At 40.0% G+C, this 23,416-nt stretch overlaps 3 protein-coding genes across 5 annotated transcripts in view; 1 reads left to right on the plus strand and 2 right to left on the minus strand.

Annotated features, from left to right (window-relative positions):
- The window catches only part of LOC113574258 (ras-related protein Rab-26), a 66,540-nt gene extending 65,298 nt beyond the window's left edge, over window positions 1–1,242 (minus strand). Inside the window, exons 1-2 of the mRNA XM_027005033.2 lie at window positions 1,116–1,242; window positions 689–880 (exon numbers count right to left, since the gene is read on the minus strand). Coding sequence (XP_026860834.2) covers window positions 689–862 — 174 coding nt within the window. The 5' untranslated portion in view covers window positions 863–880; window positions 1,116–1,242. The remainder of the gene's footprint in view (window positions 1–688; window positions 881–1,115) is intronic.
- Window positions 1,243–2,683: 1,441 nt separating this feature from the next.
- lmf1 (lipase maturation factor 1) lies at window positions 2,684–11,609 on the minus strand. Of its 3 annotated transcripts, none has more exons than XM_027005067.2 (11): window positions 11,375–11,609; window positions 10,691–11,000; window positions 10,401–10,411; window positions 10,146–10,294; window positions 7,531–7,596; window positions 7,206–7,373; window positions 6,647–6,827; window positions 6,376–6,529; window positions 6,040–6,223; window positions 4,084–4,196; window positions 2,684–3,484 (listed from the first exon to the last, which is right to left on the minus strand). In XM_027005067.2, the coding sequence occupies exons 1-11, from the start codon at window positions 11,607–11,609 to the stop codon at window positions 3,310–3,312; spliced, it is 1,746 nt and encodes a 581-aa protein (XP_026860868.2). In that variant the 3' UTR covers window positions 2,684–3,309. The 3 variants fall into 3 exon arrangements, with proteins under 3 accessions (XP_026860868.2, XP_035389707.1, XP_026860869.2); XM_035533814.1 differs by having other exon boundaries at window positions 10,167–10,294; window positions 11,375–11,587; XM_027005068.2 differs by having other exon boundaries at window positions 7,236–7,373; window positions 11,375–11,587.
- A 341-nt stretch (window positions 11,610–11,950) lies between these two features.
- Window positions 11,951–21,097, plus strand: prdm9 (PR domain containing 9). Its single transcript, XM_027005066.2, has 6 exons — window positions 11,951–12,129; window positions 14,409–14,519; window positions 14,655–14,923; window positions 15,072–15,139; window positions 18,286–18,476; window positions 18,652–21,097. The coding sequence occupies exons 1-6, from the start codon at window positions 12,114–12,116 to the stop codon at window positions 20,556–20,558; spliced, it is 2,562 nt and encodes an 853-aa protein (XP_026860867.2). The 5' UTR covers window positions 11,951–12,113; the 3' UTR covers window positions 20,559–21,097.
- The last annotated feature ends 2,319 nt before the right edge of the window (window positions 21,098–23,416 follow it).

Here is a 23,416-nt window from a genome sequence, read left to right on the forward strand (position 1 = left end):
TTTGCCCGCTCGAAATTCATTGTGCATTCTCCCAAGAGACCGTTTTGATTGGTATGGTTATCATACCATGGTACAGACGGTGTGGCTTATGTTGTACTGCAAGCAGGCAAGTCACCTGCCTTTGCATCCCCGTGGTGTCAACAACTTTCTACCACGCCCCCTCCTCTGTAAAACTTTAACTAATTATGGCTCACAGTTAAACAAATTGAGTCAAAGCATTATAATGTTTAGATTTGGCATGCATGTTTGATAGTCAACATATTTGTGTTCGCCCTTCGGTCGTTCTTTGTCCGCTCCTAGCTAGTTTACATTGCTGTATCTTTATTGACACAGCTGCCGTGGCGTGCACGTCAAATAAACGACTAGCCTAATTTCACCAGGGTCAGACAGCGCAAGGGAAGTGAGTGAACATTTACTTCCATTAAGCTGCTTCTTGTCGCGGTCGGGAACGGCTCAAACCTACCCAGATGACCCCTCCTAAAAGCATGTGGCCAACGCCACAGTTCGCGGGTACCATGTAGTTAGTTGGTGTGTATAGGAAAGACAGCAACTCTACGAAAACCGTACAGAATGCGCAACTATAGGAGAAAATAAAACATTCAAAATAAAATGCAATAACTAAATAATTTAACGCAAAGCTATATCTTCGAAATATAATGTCTTAAGAATAAGAAGATACAAAACTTACCTTAAATGATATATCATAAAATTCTCCACTATTGCTTAGAGATGGTCGGCTTGGGAGAAGAACTCCATTAGACTGAATCGCTGCTCCTGCACTGCTTTTCCTTCTCTTCTCCTCTTTGCCGTTGCTTGGAGAAGCAGTAGGTCCCTTCCCTTTGGTCGCCTTTTTCCTCGACATGGTTTATTTTTTTCAGGTCTAATAAAATTCCACCGAGCAGAGTAATATGATGAGAACGTTAGTAGTAGGCGTTCGGGAGAAAATATCGTTGATTTTAAGATGATATCTGTTTATAGACGTGAAACTTTTAAATGTGCATTACATTCACGCAGATTTTCCCTCAACGCAGCGCACCTGTTTTTATGGTTGCTTACAAGAAAAGCCCACCTGCTACGTTAAACAGCCTTTTAGACGTTAAACTAATTTATGTTACCTTCATGTTAAAAATGTCATTCCCCCTTCCAGTGCAATATTATGTTTCTCTGTCTTTGCTAGTGGCTTGTACAGATCAGTTTGCGAGATTGTTGTCAACGAGCTCATCGCGCGCATCTCATCGTTGCACCCCGGGAGCTCTGAGACACAACTTGTTGGAACGCGAACCTCTTAAAGGTACAGTACACGCTGCTGCGCCTTTCACTTTGTTATGTGCTTATCGCGATTTCTCTGAAAAAACGCCAAAATCAATAACAAAAAGGTCGGCATATAAACCTATAATTACGCGCCAGTCAAGCGCTTATTAGCGAACAATGGACCTAGGTTAACGTAGCAGTAGTTTTAAATTATCTGGAATTAGGTAAACTCCACGAATGAATCCTAAAATGTACATTTTAAATGTTTAAATATATCTTAGCTAGTTCAGAATGGGACTTGTTGGGTCCCAGGTAGGAAAGAAATCCGTACTCAGTATATATTGGCTTCCTGTTATGTTTCCTATGACTACAAAGTCTTGCTTGTGATGTTTAAAGCCCATGTCTTGACGCCTTATGGCCCATCCCAACCACCTCACTACTATGTAATCATAGGCGTGCCTGCAGGTAAATTGGGAGATATTTTGCCTTTAGCTCCTAAACTCTGGTATAATGTTACAGAGAATATTGGAAACAATATAGAGATAATGCAAACACTACAGGTATTTTAAGCACAGATGCAACAGTTGCTTGCTTAAGTGGGCCAATACATTGTTTATTTGAGTTTATATGTCATAATTTTCTTTATTTTATCAAATATTTTAGTAGCATTATAAATTTTACTCTGTCTTATGCAAAACACGAAGATTTTGGAATCAAAATTAAAAGTGCTGTTGTTTAAACAACTCTCATAAAGTGCTTGTTTTAATGTGTGCTGTCTGTTAAGTTTTTATTTATTATGACTTGGATGACACTTTAGGAGCAATTTATGCAGAAATCATGATCATTTCAAAATGTTCAAAACAATTTTTCTCATGGCTGAATGTCATACTAATCAGGTTTCCTTCAGTATTCCAGATTAGCAACTACAGTCCACCCAAAAACAAAGTGCCCTTTTGGAAAAAAACACTTACAAGTGGAAATGACTCACTTTCACTTTTTTTCCCCCTTGAGTCGCATAAGTTTGAAAGCAGAAATCATTATAGGTGACTCAGTCTTTGTTTAAGCAAAGTATTAATTTGCACTGAGTATATTTGATATTGCTAGCAGAAATGTAGTTGGATTTTTTTTTTTTTTAGTATAAGAGTATATTTATAAGAAAATAATGAAGTGGGCTTTTTTTGTTTGATTTTTGTATTCACGTTTAGGTTTAAACCACTATTGTTTTATCTTAGTATCTTATCGTCCTATTATCCTATCAGTAAGCAGCCAATATTTTTCTATTTTGTTTGTTTTTAATAAACAGAGACATGAGAAGTTCTCCATACACCACGAGGATATTCACTTTTATCAAAAACGGAACTGTCTGTATACTCTGAGACTGGAGAGCTCAGTTTAAGCCAGCTTGCTGTTTCACACATCTGTTGAGACAGACTTTAAGACATGGGACATTTTATTCATCTGGTTCAGGGTCTTTTGGGTCTGCACAATCTTAGTAAAATCCTACTCATCAAACGCAGACTGGACAGTGGTGAACAAATTAAGAACTAGAATGGATGTTCAGAGTGAGTCTGACTGGTTACAGGCACTGCAGCAGGAATTGAGCAATTTATCACACTTCATAACATCTTAGCATTTAATTAGCATTTGTCTTCATGTTCAAAACCTAAACCTGTCAGTTTAATTATAGTAATAAAAGATAAAGATGTTATCATATAAAACACTGTGGTAATAATTTTATTTAATTATATACATCCAATGTGGAAATAAATGTTGGATGTATCATTTGAATTTACCAAGTCTATTCCAGCAATTTTGTCATTATCACCTGTGTTATAGACTTTAAATTTCCTTAGAGGCCTATTATAGCTCAGATTAATCTGTTGAAATCAAAAGTCCCTTCTCAAAGTTCTTAAAAACTGCTGATACAGATACTTGAAGCTTTATTTCACAAAGTCATTCAAGCCCAGTCTGACACACTGCTGTCAGTGAAATTCTTCAATATAGGGACGCAAAGCTGTTGGCCAAGTTGCGTAGTCACGTCTCAGTCCATGAATCAGGTCAATAGCTGTCCGGTTGATGCCAGTTCCTGGACCGAAAGTAACTCCTGAGGCCTTCCAAGTTGACCGGTGGGAAGTAAGGTCCAATGCGCTTCCTGACCCACCACTTTCCCTGTGCGGCAGTGGCTCTGCCAGGCTTGGTAAACTTATACCTGAAGTGTTCACCTCGTACCCACCTAAAGACAAAGAAGGTATGGAAACATGACAGACACATACAGTCATCAGGTTCACTAGAAATGACAACCCTGTAGTTACACTCAGTGGCCATTTTGTCTTATAAGTGAAGTTCACAAGCTCCAACAGCTGCCACGCACCCTTTCTCAGTCACATGCTACAGCATTGATTCCTGGTCAGTTTCTGACCTCAGGACCAGTGCTGACTGGACATTACTTGGATGGCAGGCTCAACATAATAATGACAATGATGTGCTAGTGGCATACACTGCTGGAGCTTTCACTTGGCAAATTCACTGCTACCTCCCAGAACGAACAGCATCAGTCAAGTGCTTGATTAAGATGATAAAACATATCTCTTGATAAACAAACTATAGTCTATAATTTTCAAATAAATATATATTTTTAATAAAAATGACTACAATATAATGGTATGAAAAAAAGTTGTATAACGTGCTATGATGTTTTTATGATTAGGCTAATGTAACGACTAAAGGTGAATTCATTAGAAAGCACGTTGGTGAAAATGCACACATTTTTCTTCATAATCCTCTCCAGGATATATTCACTGGAAAAATTTTTTTTGATGTTCTGCATCTTACCGAGGTTTCTCTCTGCTCTGAAATGGATTGTGTGCCATTAAAGACAACACAGTGGAGTCGTTGGCCAACAGTCTGCCTGCTATCTGTATGACCCATTCATTATGTTCATATGTCTAGTGAGAGAGAAAGAGCAAAATTATGTTGCAGTACAACATTATGTGCTTCTTAGTATTAATATACACTCTTCAAGGGAGGTCCTAAAGAATAACAGTATCTCCTCCTCTCTCTTTTTCCACACAACACATTGACATATACAGTAATTCTGAAAAGCCTGGGCCTGAAAGACTCATTCCAGAGTGCATTTAGATACTTAATCAGTTTTATTCATTCCACACTTTAGACATGATGAACATTGCCCTCTGCAGTGCAGAGAGAGTCATTGTTCATAAATTTAAGATCCAGTGCAGAATGTCAGTGGCAGTTTTAGTTGTTTAGTTTTAGTTGTTTCAGCTCTGTACACACTCTGTACACACTACATTTGAAGTGGAACAACAGACAAATTTAAAGTTAGGTATGTGAGCTTTAACCTTTAATCTTTTATTTACTACATTTAGTAATATTTATATCTGATATGATTAGTTACTCGGATGTATATTCAGCTATGCTTACTAGCCAGTTCTGATTACATTAGCTATTAACTAAGACAGCTATGCAAGTAGAATAAAATGGTTCTCCAACTGATGAACAATTAGGAAATTTCACTCTCGCTTTCACTCTCTTAGCATTTTGTGAAGCACATCATTACTTTATTAGATCACTTGCTCTTTAATTTGTTGATTTTTGCTTCTGGGGAACAATATGCATCCCTGACATTAAATCATTGGCAATTAATGATGTGAACATCTTACTTGTGATTGTGGAACATGAAGTTAGATTTTGAGTATGTAATATAAATATTTTATATCAGCATATAAGTGTTCATAACCTACTTTTTACCTTTCCATATATGTGGGAAAAACAAGGAGTACACATTAATTGATAACATTTGAGAGTCGGGACATATCAGGGCACCATCCAATTTGACCAAAGTCCATTCACTTTGGGATGTCGGGCTCACCTCTGCACCACACACTGTCCTACCCAAGTCTGTTCTTCAGGCCAGGTAAGTCAGCCATTTTAGTTCTTACTTTTTTGTCTTCTCAGTAAGTGAACTGTTCACTCATTGGGGTAGCAAGTGACTGACAGTACACTTTTTGGCTCAGGAAAACTTGATCATTACTTCAGTAATGATATTTAGGGTTAATGTCATGCTACAAAAATCTACTGATTTTTCAGAAATTTTTGTACACTCAACAGTTCGTTGGACCCTTCCAAGTTCCTCATAGCCTGATTAAAGGCCAGTAAGCCAGTTCTGATGTCAAGCATATATTCCCACACTACCATGTTTTAGCTGAGGTGCTGTCCTTTAAAACGTTCCTTCTTTCCTCTACATATCCCTTGTTCTACCACTGTAATACACAGTGATAATCCTATCAGTTTGTTTTGGAGCTCAAGCAGCCTTTTATGCATGTTTTAGCAAATTATATCCCAGTATTTCTGTTACATAAACTTTTGCATGGCTTGGGTTACCACTCTTGAGGTCATGCTAGTATATTCTTGTTGTGGTAGCTTTTGTCACATCTATGCCTATATCCCATTTCCTTGTTTGCTTCAACAGTCTTTCATCATAATTGAAAATATTCTTTAGTCATGCACTACATGGACCATGCGATTGCAAAGGTCATCAATAAAGTCTTGCTTCCTAGCAATGTACCAAATAAGTTCACACCCTTGAAACGAAGCTCACATTTTGCACTTTAAAACTGTTACTGTTTAATTTGAATATGTTGGGGCACAAATCCAAAATAGCAAAAACTGTGCCACTGGCGAGTTACTGCTCTTCATAATTCTCCATCTTTGCTGAGTAAGACAACCTTTAAAACCATTGCTTGTTTGGTCTGAGTAGATTGTACTTACCTGGAAGGCTGCAAACCACATGAGCCAGTCTAGCCTGTAGTGGTAAGGGGTGATGAGGCAGGGTCTTCTGTCCACAGCTCCAGGCTTACACAGGAACTCATACTCCTCCCACACCACCCCCTCATCAGTGTGGTTAGCACTCAACGTGCCCTGGAACACCACCTCCGTCCGCTCCTTAGTGATACTGCAGAGAGAGACTGTGTGAGAGAGACTGTACGAGAGATGGTGACAGAATGGCAGACTTGTGTTTTGCAATCTTGTGGAAAAAACAAGATGCCCCACTATGATGAAATATTTCAGAAAATTAGGGTGGGTGGGTGTGTGGGTGAGCTTCACCTGCCAAAAGCCCCATAAGTGTTCACAATGCGGAGGGGATCAAACGAAGTGTTCATCACCTGTCTAGGGCTTAGAAGGTTGATCACCACAGGAACACTCAGATATGCAATCAAAATTCCCAAAGCCACGTTCACCACACGCCTTATGAACATACCTTAAGACAGAAAAAAGAAAAACCTAGACTTCTTTTGGGGTTTCACAATTTCACTTTTTAAGACTTAGTACAACTATAAAATGAAATTCTCTAAACGTTTACAGAAGTCCCCCACACCTTTAGTGGCTGGAGAGCTTGTTCCTTCTGCCTTCTCTTTCTGTAACTTCATTAAGGTCTGCCAAGGTCCTCCAGAGGGCCAGAACAGAGAAGCCAGTGCCAAGTCATCAAAACAGGCTAAACTAGGCACTATAGTTAGCCAGTTCAGGAAACTCAGATTGCCACTGATTATCAAAGCAACCTATAGCACACACACATACACACAAGTACAAGCATGTTATAGAGCACACATGACATGATCTGCTATATTATGTGCTGTAACATTTATCTGACCATAACATTAGCTATCATTTACAACCTAATCCTAAATTATAGCTTTCCTAGCTTCATCAGCACTTCCATAATTGCTTTATAGGTGTCAAAAAATAATTTTTAAAAGCCAGCCCTGATCAGTTTTTTCAGTTGTGAAAGCTTCTTGCTGCCACTGGATGAAACAATGCCAGCCAACTTGGCCACACAAACCAATTAATTACTGACTTCACCAGCCACCAGATTTTAAAAATAATTATGCTGTTAATAAAAATGAGTGAGCGTCTACAAGTGTGTGCGCGTGCTGGACCTGGAAGAGGATCTGTAGTGTTCCATTCACCATGCACATGCGTCGGCCCATGAACGTGAAGAAAGGCACCACGAGCTCGATGAAGTGATTGCTGAGGGTCTCGAAGCGATGGAACCACCATGGGGAGTGATGCAAGTAGTAGGAAATGGGGCTAGGAACAGGCTGTGTCTGGGTAGGCATCCAGCACAAAAAAAGTTTGTATTTTGGCAAAATATTTAAAAGATACATATGAAGAAGATTCCGGGAGCAACTGTAATATGCTCATGAATAGCATGACAACAATAATTTCTCCACATTAAAGAGGGGCTCTCCACTGTAAACACACCTCATAGTGATAGTCCATGCAGGTCAGATCTAGCCAACAGCTGTCTCCTCTGATCTTGATCATACCCTTAAGATAAAGTGGGAAGAAGAATTTTTATTGAGTGACAAGGTGCATAAACTACAGTGCCCGATATTGTGACATTGTGTGACAGTTGGTTTAATGTTTTCTGGCATCATAAATGCTACCCAGCTGGTCAAGGGTTTAACAGCATTTCAGCGCATAGTTTTCCTATATCACTTTTATAAGTCATAATATTTTTGAAAATGTGGTAGGTAAATGAGCCTCATGACTCACCCTATAACCACCCACAAATATCCAAAAACGGTAAATGCAATTTGCCTCATGAATACTTAAATATGTGATGCATCTTGCACAGATAGTGGCAACAATGGTAAAGCAAACTGTTTTTCAGAATGTGAGGTGGAGATTCTTGTGACAGAGATTCAGGCAAGGAAGAATATGTTGCTTGGTGGCCACAGCAGTGGCATTGCCAAAAAATTAAGGTTTGAGTGGCAGCACAAAGCCCCAGCAGTCAAGAGTGGTCGTTCCACAAGCACACTGTTGCAGAGGTGGATAAGAAAAATAGACAGATTTAAAAGTTGATGCAAAGAAGTGACTCACTTTGCAAAGGCAAAGAGTGCAAGTACCACTGGCAGGGGGAAAGCCTACACTCCAGTGGACATTTTTTTGCCTGGTACTGCAGTCTCCCACCTGATATATCCAGACGTCTTTCTTTCAATGAGAAGCCAAATGATGCACGTTATCGGAACATCTCTCTTCTACACTATGAGGGTTATGAAATGGGGTAAAAGAGCTGCTGGGGATAGCCTCTGCCACCTGCAGGAGCTGTAGCATGAGTGCAGGCAATTTCTTCCATTACATTTGGGAAAACTGACACTGTTGCAAATTTTGTTTTCATGTTCACCCACAGTGTAAGAGTATTGGCTGTACTGATATGTGACTTTAATTATGCCAACCAACACAGCTGGCATGATAGCACTTTAGGACTGCTTGGGTATCCCTGATATTTCAGTTAATTCCCTCGGCAAGTGACCAGTTGCCAGGAATCCAAGGGAGACTAAAACCTGTAATTGAACAGGTATTGCTTAGTTTTGCAATGATGTTCTCTCAAATTCTTAGTCATCTCTAAAAACTCATTCATACCTTGTGTGTTTTTCTGGTTTTCCAACATTGCCAAAAAACCAGTGTGTCAATTCAACATCCATTCTAGCCTCTTTATAAATCTGTGAATATGTGCAATTGTATTGCAGGCTGTAATTATCCACAACTATTACCATCTCACAATGACTTACCGTTTAATTTGGAAAGACAACTTTCAAATTGAAGGCTGAAAATGAATAAATAGCCTATATGCAGTGATAACAGAGAATGTCAATATAGAGTGTTACATGTGAGGATGGTGATATATGCATTTTGATGCAATTTCCCAATTTGCTTGCAAGCTGAAGCTTGCTTGCTTACAGATAACACATGGCAGCCAGCCAGCAACATGTTAAGAGTTGGCTTCACAGTGACATGTAGGGTTAGCAGAAGAATATTTCTGGATATGTTTCTAAAGTCATAATATACAGTTTGAGATGTTATTTATGAGCAACAATTAATAGTCAACATGAAAACAGTGACAAAACTATAGAATGGCTGGAAATCTCATGAAAGATGTTTACTATTATACTGGGAAATAAATTTAGAAATTAATCAATTTCTATTGGATGGGTGTGTGTGTCCATAGTTTGGATACTCACCAGAGCTGACCAACACTCACAATAGAGTAATTAATCAACTACAGTAGTTGTTTGGTTCATCATAAAAAATAAGCCATCCATTGTGACCTGCTCAAAGGTCCAATTGTCAGGGAAATTACAGTGTCATACTGACAAATATGAAAGCTGCTCTGGATAAGAGCATCTGCCAAATGCTGAAAATGTAAACTGCTAAATGAGAGCTCACGTCATTTTCATAATTGTTTTTGACAGAAGAATCCCCTAACAACAAATCAATGACAAGCTTTACATTACTATTAAACCCCACAAAATCAATCGATCTTTTAACCTATAAAGACTCAAACAGCAGGGTTTCCTTCTTCACACCAAGACAGCTATTGGCTTTTTATACACGCAAGCACATAAAGGCAATTATAGTCCTGGCACCAACTTTATTGAACAAACAAGACATTTCGCCCTTTACGTTTTAAATGGAGATGCTCACCATTGTAGCAACCTCCATAATTTGGCACACAAAATGTAAATGCTTTGATAGTGCTAATGTTTTTCAGAAATCACAGAGACTGTAAAATAGCTGGCCAAACACAAAGGTATTTAATGCTTCAACCACGAGAAATGGTTTTCCTCATCACAAGGGAAAATGTGTGGGAGTGGACTCTGAGTCAGCTCTGAGGGCTGAGGCATTTAAGTGTGTGCATGAGTGTGTTTGCATGCATGCATCTGCATATTTGCATCTGTGTATGTATGTCATTGTGCATGTGTTTGTGTGTGTGTGCACACGTGCATGCAAGCGCGCATAGATTTGCATGCACGTATTTGCTGTGTTTGTATGTGTCTGTGCACATGTGTCATTGTGCATGTGTATGCACTCACTGCACCCAGCATGATTCGCACTATGAGCCAGCGGAAGGTCCAGATGGAGATATGTGATGGCGGACAGTGTCGGGGCATCTGTGCCAGGCTCCAGAATGGACACAGGAAGATTCCCAGAAACCCAGTCTCTAAGAGCTGGCTCTCCCAGCCTGTACACATGCAAACACACACACACACACACACGCACACATAAGCATTATTTGTATTAAATGCAAGGAAATAAAGACAATGACTTTAAAAGAGCACTATACTTACCAAAGGAATACCTAAAAGGAAACCAAAGAAAGGTTATGTTTGTCCACAAAGATGAACAGTTTTGCTCTAAATAATCCAACACTAAGCATCATGCATCAAAAGCTGTGCTACTCGAAATATCTGCCATTCTATTGTGACAGCACATACATGTGGTTTAAAACGTCATATTTTGGCCATTTGGGATGAGAGCAGTAGATGGACTATTAGACCTATGCAATACTGTGACGTTCTAATAGTTCCAATAAGACTGCACATGGATGGGTGTGTGTGTCCATAGTTTGGATACTCACCAGAGCTGACCAACACTCACAATAGAGTGATAAAGGATCCATAGGACTGCCATTATGATCATGTTGGCCCTCCCTGATAGCAGAACAAAACCAGACAGTGCCAATCCAACCAGGGCAATGGCATCCAGGTTGGCATCCATGTCTTCCCAGTCCATGAACCAGAGAATAGATGGGGTATATGCCAGCGCTGCCATACCGATCTTACCGCCCACATAGCGCTTGACGCTACGCAGGTACTCTTTGCAGGGCATGAGGCCTCTCTCACCAATCAGCTGCTTGTTCTGGTTGTAAGCCACACCAAAGGCGACAACTTCGAAAAGAGAAAGCAATCAATAAACAAATGTTGCACACCTGAATTCAACATACAGATGCATTGGAAAAGTAATCTATATGGGCTTATATTACATGGGTGTAATATTTGATTATTACTCAAGTAGTAGTACCACAGTATTCAAAGTTCTAACTTCAATAAAATAGAAAAGTTATCAAATGTTTAAACTATAGCTACAACTAAAATAACTTAGCTAAGATAACTAACCTATAGGATGACAATAAAGGAAACGCTGTTTAATTGGAATGTTAAGCTAACAACAATACTTGTAATTTTTAGATATAAACGCAATATTTTAAAAATCAGCTAATTATGCATTACTTAGTGTAGGTAAAATACAAAAAAACCCGTACAGTAAATGAAAGCAATGGATCGCAAAAGAACAATCCTAGTAAGCCAGTAAGTCCCCGTTTGCAACGTAATCTTTTCTTTCTTATCGTATTTAGATATGTCATTTTCTGATTCAGTGCTGTCGACTGTCTGCTTCGCTGAAGTGAGATTTTCGCCACGTCTTTTCCTCAAATTGCTCTCGCTACATTTGGAGCTTTCAATCGAAGCCGCCATATTTTTGTCTCGTTTTTTGCGCATGCGTGTTCGTCGAGTTCGTATTCGGCTAAGCAGCTAAATAGCAGTATACCGCCACCCAGAGCAATCGAAAAGCATACAGACTGGGCATAAGCGGATAACAAATTATAACCACTATTTTTAAAAATAAATCTTAGATTTGCAAGAAATAGCTAGCTACACAAAATATGCAATCGTGCACTCTTCATGTTCTACCTACTTCCTCTGACATCATCAGTAGAAACTGGCATATAATACTGAAAAACAAATAGTGGCCCATTATAAGTGCAGCTCAAAACATAGACTGTATATGAGGTCAGTAGCCCGTCACAGCGTTCACTCACATCCAGTTGGTGGCAACACGCACCATTACTATAATCGCCACCGCCATTTTGGATAGAAGAAGAATTCTGACAACTTCCTTGTTGTGGAAAGCACAAGACTAGCTAGAGTGTAGATAAATGCATCTAACAGGTTTTCCAAAAATAAATACAGTTTAATCCATGACTACATTCTACACGTGATAACATGTCGGCCAGTCCAGGTGAGTTGCAGTTTTTAATCTAATCGGTCGCTCCACTAGCTAGCTGCTTTAACTGAGCGTTAGCTGTAACAAAATGCTAGTTAACATGCTAATTAAGTAGGTTAAACATATAATTACCTAATACAGCCACCAAAACTAGCTATCGTTAATGTTTTCAGTTAATGATTTCGGGCTCTCTTTGTATGCTGAAACATCTAGCTACTATCAAGATGAACTAAACATAGTTAGCTAGGTTAGCCAGCGCTGGCGGTTTTGAGTTAAAGGCAGCAAAACGTCCATCAGTTCAGTCACTTTACTGAAAACTGAACGGCTAGCAAAGTGTCCACATAGTTTGAGGGCTGTTTTCAATAATTTAAGCCACTGTTGAGTTCCTTATCCAGTGGTCGCTAAGACCTGAAGGAGGTTCCCTAGCAGGGTTTGGGCGCTTCTTTAAAACTAATAACACCTTGTGCTAGCTGACTATGCAATACTGTCGTGATTGTTTATTATAGGAGCGTGACAACATTTGTTTTGTATTAGACATTGCTGCACCATTTAAGAATGCTAGCTACAAGTTAGAGTTTTCCCAAAAATGTCTTTGTTTAATTTTAACGAAGATTTTCCCTGACCCAGTTGCTGTTGTCAGCCTAGCTACATGCGAAAAATCACTTGAACTAAAAAGGGTGCTTTCACGGTCCCAATTTGGTTAACGGGAAGGGAATTCATTAGAGCGCCGCCTGCTGTTTCTATTCAAAATCCATTAGCGCGCTCCCTGCTGTTTATATTCAAGACCTTTGTAATAATTTGAGGGGATGCGCATTACCGGTTGTACAATAAATTGTACAAATTCAAAGACTAGAATCATATACTTTATCCAAGTTGCTGTCTGGGCAAGTTTACTGAGCTTTTAACTGCGAAGCACCTCATGGAACTGGATTGTAACTCCCTCTATCTATGTCTTTTATCTATAGATAAATAGAGATATATTCAAAATTTTAGTAAAGTACACAGAGTTTCCAGAGAAACAGAAAAGACAGAGGTCCTTCATCAGCTGTGCAAGCAAAGTGCTTCTGAATTAGTAGTAGTTTATATATGATGTCTAAATAACATTCATTCCATGGGGTTCTAATATTCCAAGAGTGTAGCTGAGTTCTATTTCTTGGAGTTTCCTTGCGATGCAAATGGATATGTATAGATGTGTACAAATAAAGTACAAATAAAAGGTGTTAATATGCATACTAAAATGGGACCATCCTATGCAAACCTCTTTGTTTTATTTGTTGAGAAACATTTTTTGAGCAATATACTGGACCCATAAATACCCTTAGAATTTCTGAGATACATTGGTGACACTTTTGATATTACAACATGCACATTAGAAGACCTCCAACTGTTAATTTTCCAAGTTCCACCAAGCTCTTGAATATACATGGAGTATAGCATATCCTGGCATGAAGAAAGTCTTTTTGGATGTTTCAGTGAAGTTTGCTAAATCTTGCTTAAATACCACCATCTATTAGAAACCCATAGACTATGATTTCTATTTGCAGTACAATTCTTCACATCCCTTGTGAAGGGATGGTGTTTTAACTCTCCAGAGAGTAGACTACTGACCTATGAACGATCTGCTGTTAAGACTACAAGAATTCCTTTGGTGCTGACTTATGCTAATAATAAAACATTGGCTGAAATTATGCTTAAACACTTCAGAATCCTCCAGGACAATGCAGAGACTACATTCCTTTTTAAGGACCCTCCACTAATGTCCTACAAATGAGACAAAAACATGCTTGTCAAGAGTGAGATAAATGACAATTCAGATAATAACTGTGGTACTGTTACCTGCAGCTGTTCTAGATGGGTTGCATGTAAGTTTATTAACAAAGTCACTAAAATAACTGGCACAAAAGGATCAGTTGTCCTAACCCATTCCTCCTCGTGCATCACTGTGGGAGTTGTCTACTGTATTACTTGTAAGAGATGTAACCTGTTGTTTATGGAACCAGCCAGGCAATGTGGCAGTTTAACTATTCACTGTAGAATCAAATGTATTGTCTTCAAAACAAGAATGAAAACAAGACTTTGACAATTAAATTGTTTTAGGGAAATTCAGCCCCATTATAAAACAAATAAATAAGCATGGTGGTACGAAGCTGTTATATGAACAGGCCCCCATCAGACATTGGGTGATGGTGCAGTTTTTGTTTGCTTATTTGTTTATTTTTAAAAACAAAAACAGAATGTAACTTTACAGCTGTTTTAGTAATAAATCTGTTGATGATCATACTTCCTCTTAACAGGACTACCACCAGGTCAAGACCAGAGCTTAGAAATACAGGGCTCTGTGACAATTTGCAATATAGAGGTGGAGGAGACCCAAGAGGAAAATTCGTTTCATGACGAGCTCTATTGTGAGTTGCCTGATGGACGCTATCAGTATGGAAGCACTCAAAGAAACAGTTCTATCAATTCTGAAGTTGCATTGCTAATCATCAAGCCCTTTTCATTTTCTGTCCTCACCCTGGTTTCTTTGCCTTCTTTGACAGATTGCGAATCTTGCCATAATCCGTTTGTAGATGAGTGTGAGGTTCATGGTCCCCCACTGATCACTCATGACTCCCTGACACCCATAGGAATACCACAAAGGGACCTCCTCACTCTTCCCCAAGGCTTGGTCATAGGGAGATCAACAACTGGGGCAGGGTTAGGGGTTTTTAACCAGGGACAAGTTGTCCCTCTTGGAATGCATTTCGGACCTGTTGATGGTGAGGTGACCAGCAGGGAGAAGGCGCTGAACAGTGCTTATTCTTGGGTGGTAAGTGTGGGAAGTGTTCTTGCATGACAAAGTGATATTTACTGAAGCCATTTATCATGTTGAACCAATTTTAGATTTAATCTCCCCAGCTAATTAGCAGTATTGTAACCTAAGGTGAAACTTCTCTCATATGTCTGTTATTTCTCAGATATGCAGAGGGAGTGGCCAGTGTGATTACATTGATGCAGAGAGGGACACGCACTCGAACTGGATGAGGTATGAAGTTTTGAATGGTACATGGATAGTTGAGGATAATTAAGTCCTATGAGTCAGACCAAGCAGTGCTCAGATGGCTATGCTGAATGTTTCCTTGTTAATTGTGATGACCGTAATGGTATCAGCATGATGAGCAACAGCATTAACAGTTAGCAACAACAATGGCCTACTGGCTATAGCATGATGGATATTCCTTTGGCATAACAAGGCTGAATTAGGTTTTGTGCATTCAAGCAACATTTCAACAAAAACAAATCTTACAGTTATATTTGAGAGACTGTTATTTGCTCTTGCTAATTTCTTTTGTAATATAGCCAGCTAGTTATGGAATGTAGCATTGCAGTAATAATAACACACTTTATGTGTATGGCATTTTCTTAAACACAAAGTCCTTCAGAATACGTAGAAGGATAATAAAGGTTATTTCATCCCGAGATCTATCTCAGGAAGGCATCTGCCAAAAATATAGAAATCAGTTTATTAAAATAAAGTTAAATATTATTCATTTAAATAGAAGACTAAAGTTAAAGAATAAACTGAAAAAATAGATACATTAAAAGAAATAATAATTTAAAGTAAAAGGCAATTTAAAAATCACCCTTCAAGGAAATAAAAGTGCAACTGCAAAAGTGTAAGTATTTAAATCATTGCGGGCAAGACCATGTAAACACTTAAAAGAGAACAGTAGGATTTTACAGTTCTGAGTGATACAGGTAGCCAATGCAGCTCTTTAAAGATTGGTGTAATGTGTTCTCTCATTGTGCTCGGACTCTGGGTACTGCATTCTGAACCCTCTGTAGGCTTAAAATAGTCTTATTAGTGGCACCTACTAGCAGAGCATTACAGTAATAGAGGTGTGAAAATACAGATAAATGTAGTTTTTCCACTATGTGTTGCTGTGAGCGTACTCCTGGCATTGGCTATGTTACGAATATGCTGCTCTTGAGACATGGAGGATATGGCATCTAAAGCTTAGGTCATAGTCAAATGTGATGCCAAGGTTTTTGATATAGTGTTGGGCCATAACTGACAGGGACTCCAGATACATTACTGCATCCATTCCCAATGATGATGCATTCCATTAATTAAGTGACTCACTTGGCAATATTAACAATGTCATTTGACAGTGCATTGAAAGCTTGTTTAAAGGATTTGGTTGGTATGGTGTCCAGCTAGTTTTGTTTGAGTAAGATCACTTTTATAGATGTTTCAAGGTTGGTCTCTGAGAACTCAAGACAAGGCGCATTCTGCTGCCCTATCAGATCAGTGAGGGGCTGTTGACCTTGTGTATAGCTGTTCCTAATGGAGAAGATTTCACCACCACACTTATCATTAGAAAGTTAGAATGAGATCTGAGGTGAGTGCTTAACCAGCTTGTCAATTGTAGTAAACAGGAATTCAGGATTATTTTGGTGGCTATGAATCAGGCTTGAAAAGTAGGCTGCCCTTGCCATGCCGCTCTGTGTTTGAGATTTTTTAAAATGTAATAGTGGAGAGTGAGCTTAGTTCCACTCCATTTTCATTCTGCTTTCCTGCAGTCTCTCTGTAACCTAATTAATGAGGTTGAAATTTTCCATGAGCCATAATGTTGTGCCTCAGGTTGGTTGTTAGAGGTGTTATGTATTAATACATCAGGTTTTAAAATAAAGGTGTTCACCAGACTGAAACAATTTAAGGCTTTAAATAAGGGATGGAGTGATCTTAAAATCATTAGAAAAACATGTCTGTCACTGAATCATCTGTAAAGTATCATTTTATAACGGTTTTCGTAGTACTTTTTAAAACTGGTGAGTATTGAGAGCATAAAGAAAATACAGTAATGGTTTGAGAGTCCTAAACTGGGCAAGTTTGACACTTTGGTCTCTACACCTAAATATGGCCCCATTTTTGTACATATTGCATGAGGAATTTGACAACATGATACGACAAGTATTAAAATCTGTAGGCTTGTCAAGGCTGATATTAAAATTACTAATGAATAAAATATAGTCAAAATCAGTCATGATTGATATCTAGGCGTTGATATCTAGGGGGTGAGGGAGGACAATCATTAGAACTGTTTGCCCCTAGGTTTAATAACAAGATATTAAAATGTGATGTATTCCCCAAAACATTGCTTGTTGTTATGTAAGCCATAGCTTGCTGTGAAAAGTACATACCACTCTTCTACCTCTTATTATTCTTTGGAACACTGAAAAAACAACATTGAGATGGGGTTAATTTATTATGAGTGATGTTATCGTCACCGCTGAGCCAGGTTTCAGTCAGAAAGATGGTATCTTTTGATAATTATTTGCCCTGTTGTGAAGGCTTTGTTCAAGACCTAACATTACAAACCACAGCATTTAACACACAATACCTGTTTGTTTGTTTGCTCAGCTTTAGCAAAACCAAGTTGGTTCTAACAGAACCAAAAATAATGCTTTTGTGGATCTTGCAATTGTGTCACCAAATTGTTGCACAGTACCGGAATAGGAAACTGTGGTGTAACATAGTTTCTAACACAACTATCCTCTCACTTTTTCGAGGGTGGTGTAACATAGTACTGTGGACTTCCTGAGCTGTTGTTAACACTGCTCTATTGTATGTTTGAGGAGGAGGAGGAGTAGATGTGAATGTAGCAGTCTGAAACAGACTTAGGTGTATTCATCCGGTTTAAAAAGTTCACCACGCTCCCAAAAGATGTTAAAACAAGTCATTTTTGAAGCTGGTTTTGATCATGAGAGCTTCACATCTGCAATTCCTCTGCTCATTTAATGCAGCCTAGAGGGACATGTGCTATGTAACTTTTGAATTACAGCCAAAATAGTTTATTTTAGAAGTGCCTCGTGTTATGATTTTGCCTTATAGTATATATATTAGTTTGTAACCTCTCCTCCAAATGGGATATTTTTTATCTCAGGGGCGTGCCCATTTTGCCCAGTAATGATGCTTAACTAGTCAGCTGCATCCTGAATCTGATTTATTCATTGTACACATGAGTGAAGTTGATTTATACAGTTACATTTTTTGAATGTTGCCTTCTGCGAAAATACAATGTCTAGCTCATGACTTCACTTTAGACTGTAAGAACAGGCTGACTACACATACACCTCAGTGCATTCATAGTATGTATAGTATGGGAAATGGCTGTGTTTTGTCCACAGGTATGTTGTTTGCTCACAGAGTGAAAAGGAGCAAAACTTGGTGGCATTTCAGCAGAGTGGCCGCATTCTGTTCCGTTGCTGCCGTCCCATCCATCCTGGGCAGGAACTGAGAGTGTGGTATGCAGAGGAATATGCCCGGGGCATCAGCGCCACCTGGGATAAGATCTGGGACAGGAAGTGCACAACTATAGGTACCCAAAATATCTTTTCCATTTTTGTGATCTGTCAAATAAATTCTCCCATGTAAGTTACCTCTCATGTTGGCACTTTAGATGTATCTATTATACATATTTATTTTAATTAAGCATTTTAATTTTAAGTGAATTAAGTACTGAAAAGCTAAGAACAGTTTTTATTCTTTGCCAGGAGGAAGCAAAGAGGATTTAAAGATTTGTCCTTTTTGCCAGTACTCTTTCCCAGCTGCTTTTTACCTGCATGGACATGTCAGACGCTCACACCCAGACGAGCATCCACATCTCCTGGAAACCCAGGCTACTGAACCCAGTGACCAGATACCAGTCACGAACTCGGACCAGTGCCTGCTTGCGTCTGATGCCCCGCCACCCTTTCAAATGCCAATTTCACAATCTTTTCACAGCCAGTTTCCAAATCTCAGTGGCCAGACAGAAAAATCAGATCAAGAAGAATTGTCATACCGACACAGCAATAGTTTGGATGACACCACAGAACAAACTGACAGCAGCAGTGTAACGGCGGTCTCAGGGAACAAATGCGATGAGTGTGGAAGAGCATTCTTGCGGTCGTGCCACTTAAAAAGACACCAACGCACAATCCACTCAAAGGAGAAGCCTTATTGCTGCGTCCACTGCAGGAAGTGCTTTAGTCAGGCAACAGGACTGAAGAGACACCAGCAGACCCATCAGGGTGAAAAGGAACCAACAGACACACAGCAGTCAGAAGAGATGGGCACTGCATCCAGTATTTACCCTTGTACTAAGTGCTCCTTCTCCTTTGTAGCAAAACTCAATCTTCACAAACATCTCAAACAGCACCACCATGGGGAGTACCTCAAAGTATTAGAGAATGTCTCTTTCACCACTGAGGAAACATTGCAAACCGAGAACCTGTCAGACAAACATGACCCTCCATATGAACCCCCGACAAGGCTAAGGAGATCTGCTCACAGCGCTAACCGGGCCAGGGACCACCTTAGGAAAGCAGCTGCCGGCCGACCTCGACGCCAACCACCTAAAACAAAAAGAAAAGCCACCCAGATGGTAGCCGAGGACAGAGCTGAGGAAGAGAATCTGAACGATTTTGCCGAGCCTGGCTCGATCACAGCCGACTTTGATAGTCAAGCTGACCTGCAGCCCCAACAACTGCCCACCTCCTCACATGTGTGCGGCGAGTGCCTTAGAACTTTTAGTCACCTACATGTCCTGAAAAGCCACGAGTGCATTCAGCAGGGTGATGGTCCCCACTGCTGCTCCCGCTGCGGCCTGTACTTCAACCGCCTGTGCAACCTGCGGCGGCACGAGCGTACTATCCATGCCAAAGAAAGGCCATACTGCTGCACACGGTGCCTCAAGTCCTTCACCCAGTCGTCTGGCCTGAAACGCCACCAAGAGAGCCACGCGCGTCGCAGGGCCCAGCGCCAGAGCACGGCCCTGACCAACGTCACCATCTATCCCTGCAGCCACTGCTCTTTCTCCTTTACCGGCGAGCGCTACTTGTACAAACACATCCGGCGCCATCACCCAGAGATGACCACAAAGTACGTGAGCTGCACTGAGGGTGACGTGACTTCCAAGGGGCACAGCTGCACGCAGTGCTCCAAGACTTTTCGCACGATACGGGGTTTCAAGAACCACGCCTGCTTCAGGCAGGGCGACCAGCTGTACCTGTGCCCCGACTGTGGCAAGTCCTTCGGCTGGTTTAACAGCCTGAAGCAGCACCAGCGCATACACACAGGCGTGAAACCCTACACGTGCTCACAGTGCGAGAAGAGCTTTGTGCACTCAGGCCAGCTGAACGTTCACATGCGCACGCACACGGGCGAAAAGCCATTCCTTTGCGCTGAGTGCGGCGAGAGCTTCAGGCAGTCGGGCGACCTGAGGAGGCACGAGCAGAAGCACTCGGGCGTGCGGCCATGCAAGTGTACAGACTGTGGGAAGAGCTTCAGCCGGCCGCAGAGCCTCAGGGCCCACCAGCAGCTGCACAAGGGCACCAAACTCTTCCCTTGCACGCAGTGTGGCAAAAGCTTTGCCCGTCGGTACCACCTCACCAGGCATCACCAGAAAATGCATTCCTGAATTTAGCCAAACAGTGACTTCTCTAGGGGATATACTTAATGCCTATAATTACTTAACACAAGCTTTCTACTGAGTATACATATTTTTAATACTCTTTAATGATCTATGAAATTGCAAGGATGCAAATCCTTTTAAGTGCTGCATTGGTTATTGGAACATGCATAATTGGTCATATATTTACAAAGTGAAACAGCTGAATATAGTTCTGTTCTATTTGAATGATTGTTACTATTGGTCATTTAGCGATGCAGTTCACAGGTAATACATACATGCTTTGAAATATGCAGAATTTATGGCAGATTTAAAGAACAAAAGTAAATATATTTACTAAGAATATTGAGCCTAGAGTCTATTTTACTTACAAAGCTTGAAGATAATTTGTAAGTATGATACAATAAATACAGAAAACAACAAAACACACATGCTCATAGATAATAAAAAATTGTAAAACAAAACAAAACAAAACAAAAAAACACTTGAACTTTTTGCTTTCCATGGAGTGTTTTACCAGTGGTGACATACACATTTTCACTGTGACTAATGAAGCTAAAAGATTAAAGTAATGGATGAAAGTATAGATTCAAACAGTATTTTTAAAGGGGCGGAAGACTCCAAATCTTCCAAGTGAATCTCTAGATGAGGGTTTCTCCAGCCAGGCATAGTACCCTGCAGAGGAGAAACATTTTTAGCTCTGACCAGGTTCGCAGTGCACCCCATCAGGAATTCAGTGTTGTTTTAATAGTACTGAAATGTGTGCTGTCTGGAGGTCTGATTTAAGAAACAGTAAAAGTATGTGCAAAGTGAGAAATGCAGATAAGACATCGTACTGGAGTACTGAGGTACATACACTATATTGCCATAAGTATTTGCTCATTTGCCTTCGCACGCATATGCATTTGAAGGATATTCCAATCATAATCCATAGGGTTTAATATGATGTTGGCCCACTCTTTGCAGCTATAATCGCTTCAACTCTTCTGGGAATGCTTTCCACAAGGTTTAGGAGTATGTTTATGGGAATGTTTGACCATTCTTCCAGAAGCACATTTGTGAGGTCAGACTGATGTTGGACGAGAAGGACTGGCTCGCAGTCTCTGTTCTAATTCATCCCAAAGGTGTTCAGGTTGAAGTCAGGACTCTGTGCAGGCCTGTCAAGTTCTTCCACACCAAACTCACTCATTGACATATTTATGGACCTTGCTTTGTTCACTGGTGCGTAGTCATGTTAGAACAGCAAAGGGCCATCCCCAAACTGTTCCCAAAAAGTTGGGAGCATGAAATTGTCCAAAATCTCTTGGTATGCTGAGGTATTGAGAGTTCCTTTCACTGGCACTAAGGGGCCAAGCCCAACTCCTGAAAAACAACCCCACACCATAATTTCCCCTCCACCAAACTTTACAGGTTGCACAATGCAGTCAGACAAGTACTGTTCTCCTGGCAAGCCCTGAGAGCCATCCATTCTTTCACAAATGTTTGTAGAAGCAGTTTGCATGGCTAGGTACTTGCTTTTATACACCTGTGGCCATAAAAGTGATTGGAACACCTGAATTCAATTATTTGGATGGTGAGCGAATACTTTTGGCAATATAGTGTATATACAGATAAAAGAATTGAGTAGCAAATATAAATAAATGAACATTTTTATAGAATATATATTAAAACCAGTCAAAGTGCATATGTGCACTGACTACAGTTAAAGGAAAAAGGTCCTTAAAAGTTCTGTTATACCAACCACATACACACCCACCCACCCCCATCTACATAGATTCGACAACAGTGTGTGTGTGTGTGTGTGTGTGTGTGTGTGTGTGTGTGTGTATATATATATATATATATATATATATATATATATATATATATATATATATTATATACACATACAGGTGCATCTCAATAAATTAGAATATCATCAAAAAGTTAATTTATGTCAGTAATTCAATTCAAAAAGTGAAATTTGTATATTATATAGACACATTACACACAGAGTGATCTATTTCAAGCATTTATTTCTTTTAATGTTGATAATTATGACCTACAGCCAATGAACACCCAAAAGTCAGTGTCTCAGAAAATTTGAATATTGTGAAAAAGTTCAATATTGTAGACTCATGGTGTCACTCTCTAATCAACTAATCAACACAAAACACCTGTTAAGGTTTCCTAAGCATTTAAAGGGTCCTTCAGTCTGGTTCACTAGGCTACACAATCATGGGGAAGACTACTGACTCGATAGTTGTCCAGAAGGCAGTCATTGAAATCCTCCAAAAGGAAGGTAAGCCACAAAAGGTCATTGCTAAAGAAGCTTGCTGTTCACAGACTGCTGTATCCAAGCATATAAATGGAAAGTTGAGTGGAAGGAAAAAGTGTGGTAGAAAAAAGTGCACAAGCAACAGAGATAACTGAAGCCTTGAAAGGATTGTCAAGAAAAGGCAATTCAAGAATTTGGGGGAAATTCACAAGGAGTGGACTGCTGCTGGAGTCAGTGCTTCAAGAGCCACACCGACGTATCCAGGACATGGCCTGCAACTGTTGCATTCCTTGTGTCAAGCCACTCATGACCCAGAGACAACGTCAGAAGCGTCTTACCTGGGCCAAGGAGAAAAAAGACTGGACTGTAGCTCAGTGATCCAAAGTCCTGTTTTCAGATGAAAGTAAATTTTACATTTTATTTGGAAATCAAGGTCCCAGAGTCTGCAGGAAGAGTGGAGAGGCACACAATCCAAGCTGCTTGAGGTCTAGTGTGAAGTTTCCACAATTGGTGATGGTCCGGGGAGCATGTCATCTGCTGGTGTTGGTCCACTGTGTTATATCAAGTCCAAAGTCAGTGCAGCCGTCTACTAGGACCTTTTAGAGTACTT

The sequence above is a fragment of the Electrophorus electricus genome, chromosome 14 (genome assembly GCF_013358815.1).
Source record: "Electrophorus electricus isolate fEleEle1 chromosome 14, fEleEle1.pri, whole genome shotgun sequence".
Taxonomy (NCBI): Eukaryota; Metazoa; Chordata; class Actinopteri; order Gymnotiformes; family Gymnotidae; genus Electrophorus; species Electrophorus electricus.

Bases quoted from the DNA above. Each gene is read 5' to 3' on its own strand.
- lmf1 (XM_027005067.2), bottom strand. From the start codon at position 11,609: ATGCGCAAAAAACGAGACAAAAATATGGCGGCTTCGATTGAAAGCTCC. The intron at 6,828-7,205 runs GTCCAGCACGCG...TGTGTGCTATAG, and splicing joins CACTACAGATCCTCTTCCAG to GTTGCTTTGATAATCAGTGG. The intron at 6,530-6,646 runs GTGTGGGGGACT...TTCTGTCTTAAG, and splicing joins AAGCTCTCCAGCCACTAAAG to GTATGTTCATAAGGCGTGTG.
- prdm9 (XM_027005066.2), top strand. The intron at 15,140-18,285 runs GTATGAAGTTTT...TTTTGTCCACAG, and splicing joins ACGCACTCGAACTGGATGAG to GTATGTTGTTTGCTCACAGA. The intron at 18,477-18,651 runs GTACCCAAAATA...ATTCTTTGCCAG, and splicing joins CAGGAAGTGCACAACTATAG to GAGGAAGCAAAGAGGATTTA.